Below are 23,774 nucleotides of genomic sequence, written 5' to 3'. Positions count from 1 at the left end.
ACAGAGGCTATATTATATGGCTGTAAGTCAAGACATGACTGAAGATCCTGCCTTGAGAATAGTTGGTTGGACTAAATGACCTGTGAGATCTGTTCTACCTCTATGGTTTAAACAACATGATTGTGTCACTGGATTCATGGGAGTGGAGGCCCTCGGGCTGCCATCCTGCCACCTGGTGCTTAAGCTCACACCTAACAAGGCCACCGAGAATGGTGGGGTTAGGTACATACCGGTATACAACAGCCAATGTCCTGCCCCACCAGCCATGCACATCCAGGAGCAGGGCATATGTTGATAGTAGACTCCACCCACAGCTACACATGCACTGTTCCTGGATATGCATGGCTGATGGGGCAGGACATTGGTTGCTGTGTATGTACCTGACCCCCCATTCTGACGGCTAACAGGGCATTGACACCTGAACATGCCTGCACAGGTATGGAGCCTCTGCACCCCACCTGGTTTTCTGTGCCCTGCTGTAGGATATGGCCTAATTATAGACCTGCAGCCTAAAATACTAGCCATTTATCTGGGAGTAAACCCCACTTAATACAACTTACTTCTGAAAAGATGTGAACAGTGAATAGGATTTCACTGTTAACGGGCCTCTGCGTTTCCTGCAGGATCCAACAGATGGTGATATTGCATAAAGAATACTTTCCCATCTACTAATGCTCCTACATGTAATTAAACACCAATTTTGGAATTGTTATCATCATCCACAATAGTTCCTGGTTTGAATGAAACCATCACTCCAATGCATTAGGATGAATTCAGTAGCCGTACTCTCTGAGCCTCAGGTCCCCATTTACAGTTGTAGGTAGGGAATAATACTGACCAACCTTACAAAGACGTTGTAATGATTACAACTAGGTAAATGTGAGGAAAATGTATATTATATACATACACTTTACAGGCTGCGGTATAATCAGCATTCTTCAGAATTAAATCAATCAAAATTTCAAACAATAACCAAGTGCTATACAATTATAAAATCACCAATCACTATACAACAGAGGAAAAGTGACTGTGCAAAACAATTTAAACTGAGGACAGAAGAGTAAAATCCACAGAGCTAAAACAGCATAAAGCAATAATATAATTTTAAAGGCTGGGGAAATGAAAAGGGAAGTGCGGAAAATATAGTAAGGTATCATTTATTATTATTCATTCTAAACATTTTTATCCTGTCCTTCAGATGAAAATGCTCATAGAGCATTTGAACTGCAGAGCAATTGTGTGCACTGCAGAGCTTGCTTCAAGCCACCACAGTTTGGGCCATTTGGCAAGGCTCAGGAAACTGTGGGGAAAGGATGTATCTTTGCGCGGATCTGCCCGCCTCTGCGCCCGACATCTTGAGCTGGCCGGGCTGTTTACTTTGCACAACGGAAAGCCGGCGCCAACGTCGCTTCCTCTTCCTGCTTTGCAGGCGCTGCAGGGAAGCTCGGGCGGGGAGGGCGAGACGCGGCGAAGTGCCTGTCCCTCTCGTCCTCCGGCCAGCCCACCTAAGCTCGGGTAGCGTTGGGAAGTCGCTGGGAGGAGGAGTCCAGCTGGCGGAGCGGGAATGAGGCCTCGCTCCTATCCAGAGAAGGGCGCAGGTCGCTTTGACGCGGGTCTTCGGCAGCTGCCGATATGAATGGGGAGCGGAGGTCGCTGCGGAACTCAAAGCCCACGGAGTAAGTTTGCAGATCCAGGGTATCGTTGGCCTAGATGGTAGGCAGAGGCCGCCGAATAAGCTGGCGAGTGGCGAAGCTCTTGAGTGCTTCGTAATTCCCTTTTAATCGGAATTTTACTCGCTGTAGGATATTGATTTTCCGAAGCAGCCCTACCACCTCGGGACATTACTTTCCCGTTGCTGTACAGAGGCGCGCACGGCATCTTTTGCTTTGGACCACTTGGATGCATGCACTTCCAGCGCAAATGCAATCCATCCTCCGTACTACCTAGGCTTATTGCGCTGCGAGTCCCGAACGATTGTAGTGAGCCTTAGCTTCTATGTAAGTGTGGGCAGGGTTTTTACTCTATGGAAGTTTCATGTGCATCTCGATGGACTGGGGCTTCCTTCCAAGTAATATAGCCAGTCCTATCTGCCAGGCATAAAATACGTGTGTAAAACCCATACCTAAAGCTATGGTTGGTAAATAGATAGATAGATAGATAGCAATAGTTCACCTATCTCTATATTTTTCCTCTTACCAGGGAATAAAATAGGTTGTAGAATGATTCTCCCACTCAGTTTAGTCTGAATTTGTCTTATGTCTGAGAAAGTGTTCTGTCAATACAGGTTTTACTTTTAGATTTAATGGGAGCCTGGTGTTTTTGCATCAACCCACATTTATAGTACAGTAGCTCTGCAGTGGGTGTCCAAAATTGTAAGTTCTTCTTGGACCTGCAACAACCAGCCCTGGATATTGCTTTCATATCTGCATTAGGCTGCTATTCACCAGCGTGATAAAAGACCACTTTGAGTACCCTTTGACCTTGTGGGCATGTCTGTGCAAGGTTTTTATGCACTAATCCCATAGTGCAATCTGGGAATCTCAATAGAAAAGAGAAAGGAGTGATACTAATGGGTGAAACCCTGTACAGTATCAGGAAAGAAGATCCTCTGTTTGCTTACACCCCAATTTTGCTCTAAATCTGGGCTCTAATACAGAATTCTGCAAAATTTATATTTATATTGCAAGTTTCTAGCCCTCGTGATTTCTGGCAAAAATACCTGACAATAGAGTGATGTGCAACAGGAGTAAATTTTGCCATTGGGTGTTTTTTAAAATAAAAATTCTATGATGCTCATAACTTATTCCTCAAAACACCTAATTTTGGGCCACACTGCACCTGGCCTAGAATACAGTGGTACCTCTGGTTATAAACTTAATCTGTTTGCAACCCGAAACCGCTCGTAACATGAGGTGCGCGCTCACTAATGGTGCCTCCTGCTGCTGCTGCCACACTGCCGGCGTGTGACTTCCGCTCGCATCCTGGGGCAAAGTTCGCAACAAGGGGCACCTACTTGTGGGTTAGTGGAGCTCGTAACCTGCAGCGTTCACAAGGAGTATGGTACGTAACATGAGGTTCCACTGTACATGTTTCTGTTTCTTATCAAGTAAGAACCGTGTTTTAGTTAAAATGAAGAGCTTCTTAGATGAACTTTCTGTATACCAACTTGCAAATTGTTTACTATATTGATGGTTACATGAGAAGGTGAGGTCATTGAGTATGAAAGTGTTAAGGTCCTAGTAGTCCCATTAAGATGGCTGAACATGGATTGGCTGTGTACCTACATACCATACATATGGAAGGGCATATGAAGCATTCTCTGGAGTAACATGGCTCATGTTGTCTCAAACATTCTCTGTGTTTTTCTGTTTTCTTAATGATGAATAAATGCACAATGGGTTTTAATGGTATAGTAATGTGGAAGATATTTAGTGTGATACCATCAAGCAACTTTTTGCCATGCCATTTCCCTGTCCTATTTTGCACATTTTTCCATGCCTTGGTAATTTTAATTGCTTATTTTCCCCAGTTTAGACAGTGAAGATAGCCATACAAACAGGCCCTGCTACTTGGAACCTTGGATTGTGAATCTTCTGCTGGAGTACAAGGATTCTGAAGCCAGAGAAGAAGGTCAACTTGGGCATGTCCTGAGGGTATATTAATGTGACTTTTTAAGCAGTGATGAATGGTGAACTCTTAATTTTTAAAATAAAATAAAATTCCATACTCCCCTTCCTCCAAGGAGCTTAGAGCAATCTCTCCACCCTCATTTTCCTCTTTACAACAACCCTGTGAGGCGGTGCTTCTCAAGCTATCTTGAAGTGTCCAACCCAACCTGGCCTGTGGTGAAGTTACCACGGACCAGTAGCTGATGGCTCACAGACCTGCCCCAGTCCATGTACCACCATTTTAAGTGGCTCTGTTCTGAGGTTCATTAGGCAGAGAGAGAGAGAGACGTGCAGAAAGCTTCGTAGTAGAGTGGGGATTTGAACCTGGGTGTCCCATGTCCTAGTTCAACACTCTTACACCCCATTAATGTGGACATAATTGATGCTTCTGCTGCTACTGAGGCAGTGGCTATGTTCTACCTTCTGAATCCAGAGGAGACCTTTTGCTTGAGCATAAGAGTTGCTTTATATCAGAGCAATCTCATGCATGCTTGCTCAGAAGCAAGTCCCTCTGTGTTCAATGGAGCTTACCCCAGGTAAATGAGGATAGGATTGCAGCCTATGTACCTTATAGCCAGAGCTGCAGTGTTTAAGTTGGTTGATCAGTTAGATTAATTACAATATTTTGATTCACTAAAATGGTGCCCCTGTTTAGTTGGAAAGCAGATTGAAGTCGTCCCCCACCACCATTTTGTCTTTTAATACAAGTACTTGTAAAAATTGGAAGTCAGCACATACCAGCTTAGAAAGAGTTTCTCTTCTTGTTAGGAGACTGATCTTTTTAAGATGATGCCTGCTGCAACAGGAGTATTCATCCTCTGAAAACAAAATGGAAGTCCCCTGCTCCCACAACTATTGCTTTTTCTCATATGCAGATCTAAATTGCAATACTGTGGCTTTCATACTTTGTGGGTCTCCATATCTTCCTCATCCCGCCCCCCTCAGAAATGAATGGAAGACTCTAGAGTGGTTTGGTCTCTATTTTTAATATGTGTGGGAAATACCTGACTTCTTTTTCTGCCTTATCTCCCAATTTTATTGCTAGGTTCTAAATGAGACAAAGGCTCTGCATCATGATGAGCAGCTCCCAGCAGCTGTTCTGTGCATCGCAGATGGGCATCACTATATCCAAGTGGATGTTTCAGCCCAAGCTGTTCAGATGACAAAAAGGTAATTTTTACACTTTATGTATGAACTATAATACATTTATATCTCAGCTTTCCGTCAATAAGCTTAGTGGGGTACATGGTTCTTCTCACTCTACATTTTGTCCTCTGAACAACCCTGTGAGGTACCTTAGGCTGAGAGACAGTGAGTGGCCCAGAGTTGTCCAGTGAGCTTCCTGGGTGAGATGGGATTTTAACCCAGGTCTCCCAGGTCCTAATCATCAAATTTGCCGGGGTGAAATTGGTGTTTGGGTAAACAGCCTATTATAGGGAACCTGATAGAGTAGCAATAAATATTGGTGGTTCCAAACTGCTCTCCACCCTTGTTTCTATCTTGCTGAGCTTGTGGCACGCACTTAAGAAAAATGGAAATACTTTGAGGGTCTGTCACACAACCTTTAAAAACAAACTGACTAGTCTAAAATTAAAATAATATTCAAACAAAAAAAAAGTATTAAAATATGCAAGGGAGACTTTGGGGAGATAGATTACAGTGTTTTAAGTATATTAATTTGGAAGATAATTATTTTATACTAAGCAGTCCACTACAATGCATAATTCTTAAGAAAAACTAATTAAAATGGTCTCATACGTCTCTTTGTTTTGCTGATGTGGATTCATTGCCAGTTCAAATTAGTTTAGCTAGTTTTTAAATTAACACTGCCATGGGCCCTGCTGCAATAGATTTCTGAAAGGCTTAGGTAGTGGTGACTTTCCTGGTTATATCTACAGAGCACCTTGCTTTGGTTAGTGAACTTTGTTATGGTTCCTTGTGTTTTTCATTTTTATTACTGATTGGGGTTTTAAATCACTTTTAGGCTTTTTCTTAGAATTACCGGTATGTGGTATATAATTTTTATGAAATACTTACTATGCATGTACAAAAGCTAGCACATTAGCAAACTGCATAACATTCTGTGCCAAGCAATCTAAAATTCTGTGTTACAAAATCTACCAGAATGTGGTAAGAAGTCTCATAATAACACAAGAATGCCATTTAAAAAATTAAATTTAGACCTTTTATGCATTGTTCACTTTTTAAGACACACAAGAGAGCCATGGTAGACAACCAGTTGTTAATTTCTATTTGCAGAGCATGTAGCATGGAAGAGTAAATAATATTTTAGGTCCTGCATACTTAATTACTCTATTCCAGGCATGTCTAACCTGAACCCCCCAAAAGGGGGTAGATCACCGCCAGTTTTTAACTCTGTGAGTAGATCGCAGTCTCTTGGGAGTTGGCCACCCCTGCTCTATTCACTCTGAGACAGTGTAAGTTCGTTTTTTAGAATAATTTTTGCAAACCAATATGTGCATAATTGCATTTGCACACTGTTGACAAACATGAAGCATGGGAAGTGCCAGAAAAAAACAAGTAATTTATAATTTGGCAGAAAATTTGGAATATTTGATATGTATATGTATGATTTGGAATAATTGTTGTGGTCTTAATTGGATTGTTAATTTGGACAACTTAATAAAAATGATTTATAAAAAAGACAGTGTAAGTTCTGTTTTTAGAATAATTTTTGCAAACATTTGCATTTGCACACTGTTGACAAACTTCATTCTGCACTTTCCACATGGGCTTTTGTAGAACTTGAAATATTTCCCCGCCCCGCCCCGCCCCCTGAGCAATGTAGTGTGAGGAGGGAGCGGCATATGGGTGAGTGATGAGCAATATGTGTTCCTAGCTAAAGGAAAGTAAGGTACATAATCTGGGTCACATAGAGCACATAAGCACACTACTTGCATGATTATATTATTTTACTGTATTTTGATGTAAACTACCTGCAGCCTTTGAATGATGATGTACTAGTATTTAAAAATAAATATATTCTCGAAACATATCTTTGCTGTTATCTACAGTATTTGTTTTTGGATGTCCCTTTTTTAACAATGGAAGCTGAAAGTTTCAGTATTCTGAGGAAAGGAATGGATTCTTCCAAAGTTTGCTTAGAATTGCAGCCTTTTAGACAATGTGGCAAACTATTGGGCATGGCTATCAAGAGAGGCAATACATGTTTGTTTGTTTGTTTGTTTCTCTTTTTTTAGTGCTCTACCCCAGTCTGGATTTTCCAGTATTGTTGGCCAATTCATCGTCCTGCAGAATTTTAGGGTTTGTTTTAAAGAAGCAGCTAATGTGGTAAGGCACATGGATATTTATTATTTATTATTTAATTTATTATTATTTATACCCCACCCATTTGGCTGGGTTTTCACAGCCACTCTGGGCAGCTTACAACATATCTAAAAACATTTAAAAACCCAGTCCGTAAAAAACTGCATTTCCACCCTCTCCCAGTTATCTACAGGTAGGTCCTAACCATGCTCGTCTGAACCTGGACAGAATCCTCCCTAAAGTCGAGATCACGATTATACTGAGTTTCTTATGGTGGGAAGGAGTCTAACCATTTAAAACTGTACATGACTAGAATCTTTGCAGTCAGTGCACAAAGGTCAGGAGTGCAACCAGTGAGCACAGAGACACTGAAGCCTTACGGCTTGTGTGTATTCTTACACCACACTTTTAGCTCACATGCATTCACCCATATGCCTCTAAAGGGCTGTTGGTTTTAGGAAAGTCTGCTGCCTACCATGGGATTATGCCACTGAAGTAATAGGAAGCTGGGCCTGTAGGATACCAAATTATTAGAGAATCTACCCTATTTTTCTGTGTATAAGACTATACTTTTTGCTTTTTTAAAAAAGGCAAAAATTGGGTGTCGTCTTATACACGGATAGTGTATGCAGAGGTGGGATGTGTGATTAATGGCAGCAGCAGGCAGGAGATTGGCAGCGGCGATTCGGTGGGTGATTGGTGGCTGCGGCAAGGCCTGCTGGTGATTGGCTGTGGCAATTGGGCAGGTGATTGGCGGCTGTGGCGAGGCAGGCAGGCGATTGGCGACTGCTGCGAGGTGTGCAATCGGCAGTGGCCGGCAGGTGGGTGAGTGATTGGTGGAAGTGACCTCCCCCCACCCCACCAAAAAGCTAAACAACTTAATTTCTTAATTTTGGGTTAAAAAAATTGGGGTCGTCTTATACATGGGGGCTTCTTATACACAGAAAAATAATGGTATTTCCCCATATTTCTTCAGTGATGTTCGTTTCTAGCATCTTTTGCTGTCTTTGTTTGAATTAATTCACTTTATTTTCTTTACTGGCTATTAGTAAAATTTGCAGAGTTTGGGGGCCAGGTTGCTCACCTGAGCAAAGATGCTTTGAGCATATTACACTGATTCTGACACAACTGCACTGGCTGCCAATTAGTTTCCTTCCAAATTCCAAGTGGTGGTTTTGACCTATAAAGCCTTAAACAGCTCAGGACCACAGTACCTGAAGGACTGCCTCTCCCCATATAACCCGACCTGGATTCTGTGATCCTCATCTTTCTTTGTGTGCCTCCCCAACCGGAGGTCTGGAGGGTGGCAACACAAGAGCGGGGCCTTTTCAGCAGTGGCTCCCAATTTGTGGGATGCACTGCCTAGGGAGGTTTTGGCTGGCACCTTCATTATACCCCTTTAGGCACCAGGTGAAAACGTTCCTCTTCAACCAGACCTTGGGCTGATTAACATCTTATATTCTCTTTTAAATGTGTTTGTTGGAGCTGGTGGGGAGATGGGGGATATTAGTTTGTGGGGGGGGGGGCGGAAAAGTTTGGTTGTTATTTTTATTATGTATTTTGTGTTTTTAAATTGCATTTGTATGTTGTGAACTGCCCTGAGATCTACAGATCTCAGTATACAAATTTAATAAATAAAATAATAAATAAATAAAATGAAACACCATTAATCAGTTAAAATGTATTAATTGGATTGCAGCCTCAATTCCTTTTTCCTTTTCTTTACCAAAATTGCCTTTGTTTCCTCTGACCAGGCCTATGATGAAAAAAAATGTCGTTGACATCACCTCAGGCTCTATTATGAGCCTAGAAAGCAGGTGCTTTAGAAAGAAATAGCCATATTTACACGAATCTAATACACCATCAAATCTAATGTGCACCTCAATTTTCAAAACCTTGAAACCAAAAAGTACCGTATTTTTCTGTGTATAAGACTAGTTTCCCCCCCTAAAAAATAATGTCAAAAATTAAGGGGTGTCCTATACACAGATACATCTCCCCCCATTTTCTTAAATCTGAGTCCCCAAAAATGAGTCTTATAAATGGGGGCTTCTTATAGATGGAAGAATACTGTATTTGCTGGCGAATGAAAATGTGCCATCAAATCAAATGTGCACCCTAATTTGGCAAAAAAAGGTGCACATTACATTCGAGTAAATACAGTACTTAGAATCAGTTGCAGCTGCATTGCCTCACATAAATTGGCGGGAAAACGTGTGAAGACCTCAGCCAGCCTCCATAGGTTGGCTTGTATTTTATCTGTGTTATTAGGGTTCATCTGCTCCTCAGAAGTTCTGCTAGGATAATAGTCAGGGTGTGACTCTTGAGTCGGTTGACTTTTCTCCTGACGCAGAAGGCTGTCTGGCACAAACCTTTGTCTGATTTGAGTTTGTCAGCATTCTGAGTGTCTGCCATCTTTAAGGCAGAAGAAGTATCATTGTGAGGTGACTTCTCCCATCCCCTTTTAAAAAATTGATACAGAATTATAGTCTTGTGAAAGCACACTCTCTTAAGGTGAGTTTGTGAGTAGTTACGTCCTGAAAATGGGAGCGGTTGTGGTGAAGCATAAGTTTCCAGTCTCCCTCTGGCCCTGAAGATGGTGTTGAACAAGTCACTATATTTCAGCCTAACCCACCTCATGAGGTTATTGAAAGCTTAAATGAAAGCTTGTTAAAGGAAAGGCATATGATGCAAGTCTTTATCTTAATAACAGGGAACTCGTTATTTATTTATTTATTTATTTATCATTATCATTTTGTGGGTAGATAATTTTTTCTAGCCTAAGGTTCTTGTGAAAAGACCACATTTATCCCATGAACCTGAGGGGCAAAGCTAACATGTGAAAGATCCTTTATTGTCCCAAGTGGTATTTTGTTGGCACAGCTTCTATGGGACACAGGTTGGTCTTGAGCAGATGACGTGGTCAGTTACATTGTCCCGAAGCAAGCCTATGTTGGCTGGAGAGAGCAAGGAGACATTTGCATTTTGTAATCCCCCCCCCCTTCCCTACAAATCATACGCTAAGTAATATTAATGGACTGAAGGCTGCCTTCTTTTCCTCTCATCTCTCATTCTTTTTTATGCTGTGGGAGCATAATATGATTAAATTTAGGGAAAGCCAAGAAGGGGGCTTCTGTATTTTGTTAAAGACCCTTCTATCTGTTCTCTCCACCTCCCACTGCTCCCTGCATATCATTCAAGCAGGTGTGCTAACTCTAGGGGGTTTATGTGTTTTCGGCCCCCTCAATCTTTGTTGGAAAGGGGCTGGTTGTGTGGTGTAGTGGTTAAGAACAGTAGACTTGTAATCTGGGGAACCGGGTTCGCGTCTCTGTTCCTCCACATGCAGATGCTGGGTGACCTTGGGCTAGTCACACTTGTTGCCCTAGTACTCACCTCACAGAGTGTTTGTTGTGGAGGAGGAAGGGAAAGGAGAATGTTAGCCGCTTTGAGACTCCTTCGGGTAGTGATAAAGCGGGATATCAAATCCAAACTCCTCCTCTTCTTCTTCTGGTTCCCCTTGATGTTGAGGGGGCCCAGCGTGCGTCGTGCATGCACATCACATGCATTGTGCATCATGTGTCACAGCTTCAGTGGCCGGCTCCTCCAAAGTGCTCGACCTCCTCTAGACAATGCAACGTCACACATGATGCACACTGGGCCCCCTCAGTCTTGGGGGCAACCTGGCACCTCTACATTCAAGCAATAATTCAATCAAATGTGGGAACATGTGTTGCCTTATGTTGGACTGAATACTCATCCAGGCGCAACATACCTAATTCTGCCTTTCCTTCACTTTCAGGAGGATTGTCGATTTTACCTTGTACTTGATTGTTTTCGAGTGATGCCCATGAAGCGGAGGGAACGGAGGCAGCAAGACTGGTGAGACTTTCTCTGAGCTTTGTTATGGGCTTGATGTGTGAATTTGCATGGAAGAAGGTTGGCTAGAGAACGCTTAGATGAGTCTTTATATGAGTCTGCTTGAATTTGCATCACATTTTACTTAAGCTTGGTAAATTAAACTGGGCAGAATGAATTGGTATGTGTCCTTCCCCAACAGTCGTATTTTGTTAGAGCCTTACTACCTGTGATGTGAATGAGGTGGCTAGCAATCATATTGTGGCTTTTAAAAATTTAAGTGCCAAGCACAGAGGTGCATGTGTGGTTTTCTCTCAGAAACTCCATGTATGGTGAGGTGTATGGTGTGGGAAGGTTCAAATCTTCTACCCCCAACCACAATTTAAATGAAAATAGCCTCTGCTGCATACCAATTTATATTTGGGGAAAATGTTTTCATTAGCGTTCTGTGTAGTTAGGCCCTTACCTTTTTTAGTTCAGTGCTGTAGCTTTCTGAAATTGTCAAAGAAGGGGATTTGGAAAGATGACAGGCAGCGTACCCTGGAGGCAGCAATTCATTTTTGAGAGAATTGCTACTTAGTGATGTTTTTGTTACTGGAATTTGAAGCTGCAAATTGGTTGTTTTAAAAAATGAAAAAAATAAAAATTCTCCAAATGGCTTTGGTAACTTTTGATGGCCTTGGGATCCACCATATTCAGAAACTGAATTCTGTAATTTTTCATATGATTGGTCAGGTTTCGAAATCCATTATTTAATCCATTTGTTCTTCTGCTCTGAGAAGCTTAAGTGGTATCTTTGGACTCTGGTGAAAAGCTGGGAATGCTAAGATGTCATCTTTTTATAGCAACCGGGAGCCCTCAGTACTGGAGAAGATAAAGGAACTGTGGCAGTAAGTACATGGTCCAACAGTTGTTTCTTCATGCTTAATATGTGAGTTAGCTTAAGATAGCAATGGAAATATTCTATGTGGCTTACCAAAACACGTTTCAGGTTCTATTTTGCACATATTAGTAAGTTTTTTTTTAGAATAGTCAGAGCTCAAAACTTCAGGTTCTCAGTACAGAAAGGGCTATTGTGAAGATAACATGGAATAACCTTCATGGACACCACTCTGAACTCCTTGGAGGAAGGATAGAGCAATGAACAGCAAGATATATTATTGGAATTGATCAATAGTTCTGTATAAAGCTATGTACAGACAATAACTTTTCACTAGATGATGATATAGACTCTACTATATAGGAATCGTCCACAGTCCACACATCAGTTTTTCTTTCTCTTGTTTCAAATGACAAATTTTGCAGTAGAACATGTTTGTAAGGAAAATTATTAGGAAGCTAATAGTCCCTTAACTGAGATATTTATGTTCTTGTAATCAATCCAGCAGTAGAGAAAGAATGAGCTGTTCAGAAAGAAAGAGGGATTTACTGTACTAGCCTTTTCTAAGATGTCATAAGAAGTATTTTGGGATAGGGATATGCTAAAATGCCATCCTTAGAGTGGATCAAACTGGGTCAGATAAAATCAATTAACAGCAAAATTTGAGTCAGACATAAAAAGGAGGTTGTTTGAAGGTTTAGCAAACCCATTGCCATTCTTAACTCTAGGTTCTATTTTGTTTGTGTCTTTCAGGAAAAGCCTTGCTCTCCAGCCCTGGTCCAGCTCAGGTATTGTATAGTGAGCATTCGACGTTGCTAAAGGGAAATCCTAGTGTAACATAATAGAAGGGGCTGGTTGGTATAAGATTAATTAAGTCTCCATATCATACTTGCATCATGCAGTATTGCAAGCCCACAACCTATGTGGAACTGCACACAAATGACAAAACTCATAAAGCCAGGAAGACCTGTAAGAAGCCGTAAAAAACCTCTCCCCCTTGCTTCCGGACCACTTTTCAGATCAACTCTCAGACCACCCCCACTTGCTCAGTCAACCTTCCCCACACATTCCAGATCACTTTTGCTAACTCTCAGGTTAGCAAACTCCCCTTGCTCTCCATGCATTTGCTAGACCCTTTCTCACTCTGATTCTCTGAAGGTGCCCAAACACTCGCCCAGGTGACTGCAATGGCAGATGGGATTGCCAACTATTGTTTCTCTACCACGTTTTGATTTAACCCTATTTTTCCTGTGGTTTTCTGATTTATTTGTTTATTTTTTGGTCACCCGCATAAGGTTGCGATTGCATAAGTAAAGTGAGTGTAAGTTTCAGGCTTACTGTACAGTAAGTGGTTTTTCTGTCCCTTATTGCCTTAACAGAGAATTGATGGGTGTTTTCATTGCATAGCTCTGTGTCACTTTGATTTATTTATTCCTAAGATTTTTTTCTTGCCCTTTACGAGATCCCAGGGCAGGTTACAACAATACAATACACAATTATAAAAATAAAATAAAAATTACAGTTATAAGAAAGGGTAAAACTGTTTCAGCCAGATTAGTATACATTCAACAAAAGAGGTGGATTCCACTAAACAAAATCCCTTAACTATCAGTGGACAACGGTGAATCTGGGCCACTTATAGCAGAGGACAAACATTTTGTAATCTACTTTTAGATAGCAAGATTACATCCTGATTTATGTGTTTTGCTGACAGCACAAATTTTCACCTTGTTATTGCCAGAATATGTTTACCTTGGATCAGATTACAAAAAAGACTCGTGCAAGCATATTTCTGACTAACTTTTAAAATTGGTCTAGTGTTGTAGACATCTGTTTCATTTTCATTTAGCTCTAATATGAAATGGTATGGGACTCTTGTTCCAAAGCTAACACCCTATTTTACTGCACACATTTCCTTTTCCTGTAAAGAGACATCATCTGTTTCTGAAGTACTGCGGGAGATAAAGCAGGATCGACTCAATACTTTAAAAGAAAATGCCAAGGATTGTCTCAGTTTATTGAACCCCAGCAAGCTGTTGGATTTTGAGCAGTTGGCTGTATATCCTGACACCAAATGGCAGGTGGAACGCAAGCAAGATAAGGTCTGTTCTTGCCTGTGACATCTCAACTGAAAATCACAGGGATGGGGTGTGTGGTTGAATGGGTAGATAGATGATGGAAGAATAAGGAATAAAAAATACAGATCAAAACTGATGAAACCTTCATCCCTGAAAGTAAAGCAGATGTCAGGTTTTTTTTTATTTCTCAAATCAGTGGATCTGGTAGAATTTCCATACTGCCAGTAAATGGCTGAGATTTGCTTACCAGGGTCCCTTATTTTCTACTTTATTGGACAGTTATGTAATTGGTAAGATTTCTTAGCCTGTTAAGCATTGGCTGGGTCTGTGTGGATCTGTTGTGCTTTGCAGGGAAGCAAAAGTGGAGTAACAATTCTGATTTCAGGTTCACCAGAATGTCTTTGCCATCCCAGCCAAGCTGTTGACGATCAGTGCAGAAAATGAAGCATTACTTCACAAGTCCTACCTACCAAGTGAGTGCCAGAGTGCTGGGTGAAAGATTACCTTAGTTAAGGATGGGGCCTTCCTCACACTGTTGGGCCCATTAGCCCCAGGCAGCATGGTCAATAGCTAGGGGTTGTGAGAACTGTAATGGAGTATTCAGAGTGCTCCCCATTCTTGCTCTAGCCTATGAATTTGCCAAATTACTTTATTATGAAGCAGTTCTGTTTATTTCAGAATATCAAGTGTCCCTAGAACTTCATAACTAAATGCCATCATTTTACTGACAATCTATAAGAACTAACAAAGCCTAAGTATGTTTGAGAGACCAAGGTTGAGTTTTTGTGGACAGAGAATTCTGTGGCCACAACCAGGAGCTACATTTTAATACCCAAGCTACTGTAGAAGGGAGAGTGCAAGGTCTGGCTGTTTTCATTGTCCACCACTGCTGTTTTTTGTGCAGAATCTCATAGATCTTATAATCTTGCTACCATTAAAATGATATTTGAATTAAGGGTGAGGGCTGCTGTGAGCTGAGGTGGTACATTTGTCAGATAAGAGGAACTGAATCTAGCCCACCCTCCACAGGCCAGGTGGACAGGCTACCAATCCCTTGGTATCTTATGATGTCAGGTGATTCAAAGTTCAAGTTTCACAGTACTAAGATCACATATAAGCCTCTGCCTGCTGCCTTTTAAAGAGCAAGTAAGAGCTTTTGGTGTCTGGTGCCTTTTTCTTCCTTGCTTCCTTTTAAAGACTAGTCAAAGTGTTATCTCCTGTAGTGCTGTAGTATCACAGTGTTGGGACCCAGGTGGCGCTGTGGGTTAAACCACAGAGTCTAGGGCTTGCTGATCAGAAGGTCAGCGGTTTGAATCCCTGCCACGGGGTGAGCTCCCGTTGCTCGGTCCCAGCTCCTGCCCACCTAGCAGTTCAAAAGCACGTCATAGTGCAAGTAGATAAATAGGGACCGCTCCAGCAGGAAGGTAAACGGTGTTTCCGTGCGCTGCTCTGGTTCGCCAGAAGTGGCTTTGTCATGCTGGCCACATGACCCGGAAGTTGTCTGCAGACAAACGCTGGCTCCCTCGGCCTATAGAGCGAAATGAGCGCCGCAACCCCAGAGTCGGACACGACTGGACCTGATGGTCAGGGGTCCCTTTACCTTTATCACAGTGTTAAGATTGGAGATAAGAGAAATGCTGCCTAGTCTTTCACAGACTTGTTTCCTTGGTAGGTGAAGACACTTCTTCGTCCCGGCCTTTGGGGAGGGGTAAAGTGTAATGGGGATGGAAAAGTGCTTTTGCTTGCTGCTTCTGCCTCTTGGTTTGGTTGTTGTGATTTTTATGGTGATTTTCATTGCAATTTTTTACTGGTGTTAATACATGTTCTAGTACATGTCTCTTTGGAGGAGTCCATGCTAAAAAGCAGATTGTCCTTTATCTTACAGAGCCCTCTCAAGCTATTCTTGAGAGTACTCAAGATGATGACCAAAGTACTGTATCTTTTTTCAGTGGTGAGTAGCAGTGGTTGTCTCTCTGCCTGCAAGGCCACAAAAGCGATGTATGGCTTTTCTGTTGACACAAGTGGAGCGTTCTACTTAAGGGAATATCACATTATCTAAAAGACACCTTGGTCCACAACTGAGCTCTCAAAGTCTAGGAGACTATCAATGAAATCAATTGTTTTACAGATAATGGTTGCTTGTCTGTATCCAAAACTCCTACTGAGCAGCATCTCAATAATAGTCATAGGAAGATGAATTTCATTTCGTGCCCAACTTTGTAAGCCAAGAGTGGAAACCTCTTTCAGCCTGAGCAATGCATTCCTTAGTGGGCAGTCTTCTGGGTGCCACATGCCAGTGGTTGGCAGGGCAATGGGTGTAGGGAGTTATTGTTATTGTTATTATGGTATATTTTTGTGTTTTTATACTGTAAAACATCCTGTGATCTTTGGATGAAGGGTGGTATATTATTATTATTATTATTATTATTATTATTATTATTATTATTTATTCACCAGATTAATAAATCTGCTGAGACCTTGAAAGGCTGCAGCAAGTGCCCTTGACTCAGCTACAAGGAAAGCTGGCAAATGTGAAGTTCACTTGATTATGCTTCTTAATCTAATGAGGTCTGGATAGTGGCAGTTGAGAGCCATGTGCTCTGTAATCTCTTCAAAACCTGACAATATTCATGCTTCATATCCACATCTGGTGGCTTGCTTTGCTATTAGATTTTGGGATGGAACCTTATAAGGACTAGGGAGCACATTGATAACTACAGTTGTGCAGTTCTCCAGAATAGCATGAAATTTGTTAATAGGTGTTATTTGACAGGGAAAAAACATTTGTGACCGTGGATGGCTGAAAGATATGGAGATAAGATATCAAATTCCACTCCCCAAGCTACAATGCTGTGCATATGGTTCAAAGCAATTCTATAGGTATTAGTAGATGTAACTTCAGAACCTCTGCTCTTATTTTTCCACTACATAAAGCTTATTCAGAAACTCATTTCTGAAAACCTGCTCTGCAGATGATATTTTGAATTATCTTGAACTACTTTTGAGAGCAGACCATGCTCCACCTTAACACAGCTTGGGAGGGGAGAGGGTAGGTCTGTCCTACTTTGGTTAGGCTGTCTTCTTGGAAGAGAGAATTCCTAGAATGTTTGAATGTCCAGAGCTGTTTCCCATTACTTTAACCTGACATCAGGGTCGCCTGCACCTTTAAGAGGCCTATTTGCAGGGAAACAATGGATTGCACTCTTTTTTTTGGCAGCTGAATCTGAAAGCCCAGATGGTTCCTTAGAAAACCCTTGGGATGTATTTCCAGCAATGACTCTGTCCACCTCCAATGGTGAGTATTTATGTTGTTGTCCTACTGCCTGTGGAGAAAGTTGTTCTGTTTCTCTTTGTACCAGGTATTTGCATCAGTGGATATTTCTTTTGGCCTTGCTAGTAAAGATGAAGTATAATTGGAATTTTCAACATGAAAGTCAGACTGTTTTACTGAAGAAATCAAATACAAATGACACAAGAAGTTAAGTGTTGATGTTTTTAATTGATATTTTGATTTATTTAAAAAATTGTATGAGTTTAGGCTGCTAAACGTTTCTGTGATTCAGTGTTCTAAAGGTTTCAAAAATTAAACTTTTATTTATTTTGCTTCTTTATTGCTTTCAAAATAATGAGGTTTGGTCACTATCCAGCTAAAGTTAAGTGATGTAAATCATTTATTTTAGAAATCAATGGAACCTAGATATTCTTAACTTTGGGTGGATTATGATGTCTGAAAATTATATTCTCATTTTTTTTTTAAGAGATACTTGGGAAATGACATGCATACTTAATTCACAGTGAAGCAAAAACATTACCAGGCATCCTTAGTACCGCAAGTATGTCCATCTTGAGTTTCTACTAGAAACTGGCAGCTGGAATAATCTGATTTTGTTGCAGCCACACTTGCTGTCTTTAAATAGCATGGGTATTAACTGGTGTTTGGGTTTGCTTGTTTTTTACATTGTGGTTGGAAACAGTGGCTAAATCGGGCCAGTCTCTTCCATGCTTCAACACTTTCTCCTTCCCAGTGCTATTTTTCTAGAAACCCTGGAGAGCTGCTGCCAGTAAGTGTAGACAGTAGTTACCTAGAAGTCAGCAAATATGTCCTCTTTTTTCCTCTTCAAAGTATGCCAACTCTACCATGAACACATCCCTTGTTCTCTTAGAGTAGCAATGGTGCCCACCTGAGAGGTGCTAGAACTGAGTTCCTGTGAGTTCCCCGAAAAAAGCCCCGCCAACACCATAGTTCACTTCACCATCTTTCTGCTTTGTAAGATGAGACACAAAGGGGTTTTTACCCTTCTCCTACAGTGTGAATAGCAATTTGCAGAGGCCTCCCTTTACTATGCACCCCTGCTATTCATGCAATTTGCTTATGCCATTGCTCTTGCAGAGATATGAGCAACAGGGCTGTATTATAAGGAAGTGGGCATTGCTAAAGCCTCGGACTCTGTTCATATTGAGGGTGAGAGAGTTAAATGGACATTTCTCGGTGTCTTGGGCCCAAATAGAAAATAATGAAGGAGGTTATGATCCAATCTAAATTTCTTACCTGTGGGCTAGGGCATGTTGAATTTTTCAACTTCCAAATTCAAAAAATGAGGGGTGCTAAAAAGTAACAGGATTTGGGAATTCAAAAAATACTTTGGTTAAATAAATATAATTTAGTTTTGTTTGGTAATTAAAATGTGTGTAAAAGTGCAAAGAAATCATTAGAAATGATTGCCAAGTATTTGCAGTTATATGATATATTTATATTTAATACATATTTTATATTACCTGACACTTTCAGAAGGTTAAACATCTCCCCCTCCCCCAAGAGTTTATTTGCTTCTTAATCAAATGTAGACTTGGTAACTAAATGTCTAATCACAAAAATAATAGCAGATTTGAATTCATCACATCCAAAAGCATATTTTTAAGATCCCCCAAATGAATAAATTTGCAAAAATTAAATTTCACCTACTAAGATGACATGCTGTACTGTGGCACTAAGCTAAAATTACTTATATTATAGTTGTCTTCCTGTCATGGCCTTTTTGGAGCCCACATTGTCATTCAGCCAGTCAAAATGTCTTACAAATCAGGTTCACGTCCCTGTTCCTGTCCTCTTGAAATGGCAGAATTACCCACATGCAAATTGCCTTCAGAATATTGTGTAATTCTTGATTATATTTGCAAGTACCTGTGTATATTTTATGTTGACTTTACTTTCACAGCCATTCTTTTTGAGATCTTTTGTACCAGGTTCACAGTAGCCTGCTTGTTTTCTTATATGACTTAAAAGTAGTTGTGTATTTTCATTTTTGTTTTTGCAGATACACCTGGTATATCACACAGCCTTCCCTGTGCACAGCAGGTGCTCATGGCTAATACTGCTGAGGAAGAAGAGACTCCACGCTCCAACAGCTGCACCCCAGATTTGCTGGAACCTCGTGTTCATATGGCCCACTGTAGCTCTGGCCAGGATGAGCCAAAAGAGACTGTGTCTCCATCATTACTTCCTTTTCACAGCAGTACATCTCCCAAGGAATCTGCCAGTCAAAAATCCAGCTCTGTTGCATTGAACACTGCACGTAATGTCAGCAAAACTGCAAATATTGATGAAACAATTCCCTGTGGCCAATCACTGAGGAATTCACATTCTCACACTAATATGTGCCTTCACTCTTCTGTCCATTCCCCAATTCAGAGAAATATCTCTCTTGGGTCCTTGTCTGAAAATACAGAGGAAGATCATATGGCCCATTTCCAGAGGGATCAAACAGTGGTGAGAAGATCTGGGGAGAAATTCCTGGACATAAGCAGGACATGTGTGGCAGCTAAAAGGAAACAAATGACTCTAGATGAGGAGGAGCCTACTGAGACTTTCTCTGATCCCACATGTACCAGTCTGAAAACCCTAAGGCAGCATACTACCACGGCCTTTCCAGAATCCAGTAAGCTGGAACTGGTAGCTATGAACGTGTCCAAAAAGAGCCGGATCAAGGAGATGCAAGTTCAACAGCATCAGGTATCAGCCCAGTTTAGATGCACAGAGGGAGTCCTGGAAAAGGGAAGGGAGTCAGGAGCCACAAAAGTCATCACTAGGTCAGAAGAACAGCTTGGAGTTCAACAGCTGGTAAATCTGTGATCTGGGTGAACAATGATGGTAAAAACCCTTTGAAACACTGGTTTATAGCCAGGATTCTCATAGTGTGAGTAGGGGCTCCCTGGCAGCTGTTTGAGAAATCCTGGTCTCTTTGCTCCCCACTCCAAATGTTGTATTTGTTTGATTCTAACAGTAGGCAGAGTGTAGAGTTTTATATTCACTTGTGCAACATGAATGGCTTTTCCTCACCAGTTGTGTGGCCTCATGGCTTGAAATCCCTGTTTCTTCTCTTCCCATCTTCCCTGCAGAGAGTGGTTTGGGAAAGTAGTAGCCTGTAAATCTCAAAAGATAAGAGCACACTAGCAAACCTGACTTAAAATTCAGAAATCTGCTTCTGTTCCTCCCTGCAGGAGTGTGTGAGAGGAGCCCCTTTTCATATTACGTACAAGCCACCAACATCTGAACTCTGCTCCCAAGTGCACTCTACAAGGTTAGTGTATTTCCAAGCTAGTAGTACTTGAAGTGATATGGGAGACAGAGGGATTGCTCTGCATAGAGTCCAAAGGAACTGTGCCTACTGCAGGAATAGGAGAGAAATAACTGGGAGAAGGTAAAAGCTGAAGTAATTGCTCATTGACTGCTGCCTTCCATAAGATCTTGCTAATGATATATTTTTATTTTGAGGAATATGACACAGCAGGCAAGAATGATCTGCTTATCCACCATCCTATGATCCTATTTTCACATTGTTTCCTCCTGTTGTTTTTTTGCAGGATCTCAAGAGCATTGCTAGGATGGGCATGCTGGGTTTTCAACAGCACACAGAAATAATAGTCTTTGCTGAAGTTCCTTGTTCTTCTCAGGTTGGATTTATCTAGTCATCTTTGCCATATTAGAATGATTAGTACCTTACATATTAAAATAAAATTTTGAAAACAAGTATTTAGTATATGTAAGGCTCAAAAGAAAGGAACTGATTTCACATGTGTGCCAGCGGTTGTAAAGGAGAGGCTATTCTGCTTTTGTGACAAGGGGATATTTTAGCTGCTTCCACAGGGGTTGGCCGAATAACAATACCACAGTACAGTCTTGTAGTGCATGCTGTTCTAGAACCAATGATCAGAAAGTAAGCTGACCATACTAAATTTTTGTTCTCTAAGAGCGTAAGACCCATTTAGTCCAGCATCCTGTTCTCACCGTGGTTAACGTGTCTATGGGAAGCATGCAAGCAGGACATGAGTGCAACAGCGTTCTTCCCACTTGTGCTCCTCAACTATTCAGAGGCATACCAATTCCAATACTATCACCATTGCTAGTAGCCACCAATAGCCTTATTCTCTATGAAGTAATCTAAACCCCTTTAATGCCATCCAAGTTGGTGACCATTACTTCATCTTACAGTAGCAAATTTCATCGTTTTTACTATGCACTGTGTTAGAAATACTTTCTTTTATCTGCCCTGATTCTTTCAACATTCAGTTTCACTGAATGACCCTGGGTTTTAGTGTTAGAGAGGGAGAAAAACTTTCTCCGTGCTCAATTTAGACACCTCCATTTTGTCATCATTGTCCCCCATTCATCTTTGGTTTAAACTAAGAAGCCACATATGTTGTAACTTTTCCTCATGGGGAAGTTGTTCCAGCCACATTCTTTTTTTGTTTGTCCTTTGATGAACCTTTTCCAATTCTACAATATCCTTTTTGAGATGCAGTGAGACTAGGACAGAACACACTATTCAAACTGTGGTCATACCACAGTTTTAATAAGAGCATTATGACATTGGCAGTGCTGTTTTAATCATTTCCCAAAGGTTCCCTAAAATGGAATTTGCCTTTTTCACAGCTGTCGCACCCTGGGCCAACATCTTCAAGAAGTTATCCACTACGACTCCAGTTTGGACACCATAAGAGTGAAGTTGGTATTTTAATGCTTTCCACCAGTTTTCCTGGAACAAATAGTAAGCTGACTGGGCTGTAATTTCCTTTATTCTACTTGGATCCTTTCTTTAAAACTGGAGTTAACTTTCCAGTGTTTAGGTATGGAGGCTGATCTTGGGGACAAATGAAATATTTTGATATAAAACAAGCAAATTAAGAACTTGAGTGGATGACATGGACCTCTCTCTCCCCCCCCCCCCTCCATCTTTAATTTCTGAGTAAGGGCTGGAATTTTATCTTTTCTCATCACGATTTCCCTCGAACTCCTTCCTGACAATGTTCACGCACATGGATCTTGGAAGACAGATGCACAACATTCATTCAGCTTCTCTGGAATCTCCTTTTTCTCCTTAAGTACACCTTTGATTCCCTTGCCATCAATAGGTCAAATTGCCTTCCTAGCAGGTTTCCTACTCCAGTGTATTTCTTTTTCTGTTTTTTGAATTCCTTATTGCCTGCTTGTGTTCTTTCATTGTTTTAACGATAAAACTTTTCTGAAAGAAGCCTTATTTCCTCCAATAGCTCTGTAGGTTAACTATGTAGGCACATTCCTGCCCTTGGTACTTTTCCTAATATGCATTATACATTGGAGCTGAGCTTGCTAACTCTAATGATTAAATAAATAAATAAAGTAAATAAACATACATCATATGGAACCTACTCTATTTAAGTTTTGTATTCATAAGATTTTTAGGCAGCTGGAAACTCCCTGACCATATTTACTGTTCAGTTTCTTTAAAAAAATGGAATGAGAATAAAGAATATTGATTGCCTAAGTGCCAATGGGATATTAACAAGCTGAAATGTGTGCAGAGGGCTACCAATATGATAAAGGGTCTGGAAACCAAGCCTTTTGAGGAACAGTTGAGGGAATTGGGTATTTTTAGCCGGGTGAAGAGGAGAGGAGATAGGAATATTTACTGTGAGTAATACCTTCTTGTGACAACATCAGTTTTGAATTGAATTATAGCATGGGTCTGTAATTATTTTGATCATTTCCCCATTTCATTTAATTACAAAATGTTTTATATAGCTTACATGCTTGATAAAATGAAAACAAATTTAGAAAAAAACAGCTCTCATAGAAAATATGTGCGTGCCTTCTTTCCAAAACTGAGCACAATAACTCCAATATTTTGAAAGTTTAAATAAAACAAATCTTTACCTTATATGTAAAGAAAACCAGTTATTTGTGCTAGAATATATCTTAAATATACATGCAATATTTGCTTGGTAATTGATGATAAATACTGAAGAACAATACATAGAGCTAGATTCCCCACTGTGTTTTAGTGTGTATCAAAGTCTATAGGAGTGTTGTAGTTTAATTCTTAAACCAGATAGTTCTCAAACTGCAGAAACAGGATTCCATGGCTGTAGCTGTGTGTATCTCTTTCAATATTATTTGGGGGGGTGGGGGGCATGCGTTCCCTGAATTTAAGTGACTGAGGCTTGGTGAGAATCTTATTATTACAGATTTTCTACACCCAAAGCACTTGATGTAGTTAAACTCATAAATGATTATGGAGAATGACTGAATCTTTCATTGTTTACACACAGCACTGCTGCATTTAGTGAGTTGAGTTTCTCAGCACTGCAAAAACTGTCTTCACCCGCTCTTGTAGACAAAAGTGCTTTTTGTGTAAAAATCTAACACTTGTAGTGACCTCCATGAGTAGCTGCAGGGTCCTTAAAGCAGGGAATGAGGAGCCTGCTTCCCCCATGTTGCTGGACTCAAAACTCCCATCAGCTCCAGCCAGCCTGGCCAATAATCAAGGATGGTTGGAGCTTTAGTACCTACAACATCTCCATCTGTGCTTTAAAGCAAATTGGTTATGGTAAGTTGTTCCCTTTAAGATGCCATTGGGGGGGGAACCTGTCTATTTTTCTAAGAGGCAGTGATTAGTTATCTTACAGTAGATCTAAACAGAAGCACTGAGTTTTTGCAAGACACCCCTCACCTATCTTTCCATAGTACTT

The 23,774-nt window shown here is 40.8% G+C and overlaps 1 protein-coding gene across 4 annotated transcripts; it reads left to right on the top strand.

Annotated features, from left to right (window-relative positions):
• The first annotated feature begins 1,458 nt into the window (after positions 1–1,458).
• LOC117052125 lies at positions 1,459–21,976 on the top strand. 4 transcript variants are annotated; one of them, XM_033158874.1, is made up of 15 exons: positions 1,460–1,676; positions 3,530–3,653; positions 4,714–4,838; positions 6,890–6,980; positions 10,756–10,835; positions 11,657–11,701; positions 12,445–12,479; positions 13,621–13,793; positions 14,155–14,242; positions 15,655–15,720; positions 16,987–17,064; positions 19,085–19,779; positions 20,268–20,347; positions 20,631–20,720; positions 21,700–21,975. In XM_033158874.1, exons 1-14 carry the CDS (start codon positions 1,633–1,635, stop codon positions 20,686–20,688), a joined length of 1,782 nt encoding a protein of 593 aa, XP_033014765.1. In that variant the 5' UTR covers positions 1,460–1,632; the 3' UTR covers positions 20,689–20,720; positions 21,700–21,975. The 4 variants fall into 4 exon arrangements, with proteins under 4 accessions (XP_033014764.1, XP_033014765.1, XP_033014763.1 ...); XM_033158872.1 differs by having other exon boundaries at positions 19,085–19,887; XM_033158873.1 differs by lacking the exon at positions 15,655–15,720 and having other exon boundaries at positions 1,459–1,676; positions 19,085–19,887; positions 21,700–21,976.
• The last annotated feature ends 1,798 nt before the right edge of the window (positions 21,977–23,774 follow it).

The sequence above is a fragment of the Lacerta agilis genome, chromosome 8 (assembly GCF_009819535.1).
Source record: "Lacerta agilis isolate rLacAgi1 chromosome 8, rLacAgi1.pri, whole genome shotgun sequence".
Classification (NCBI taxonomy): Eukaryota; Metazoa; Chordata; class Lepidosauria; order Squamata; family Lacertidae; genus Lacerta; species Lacerta agilis.
The sequence above is the reverse complement of the archived record's forward strand: the minus strand, read 5'-3'. Positions and strand labels throughout refer to the sequence as shown.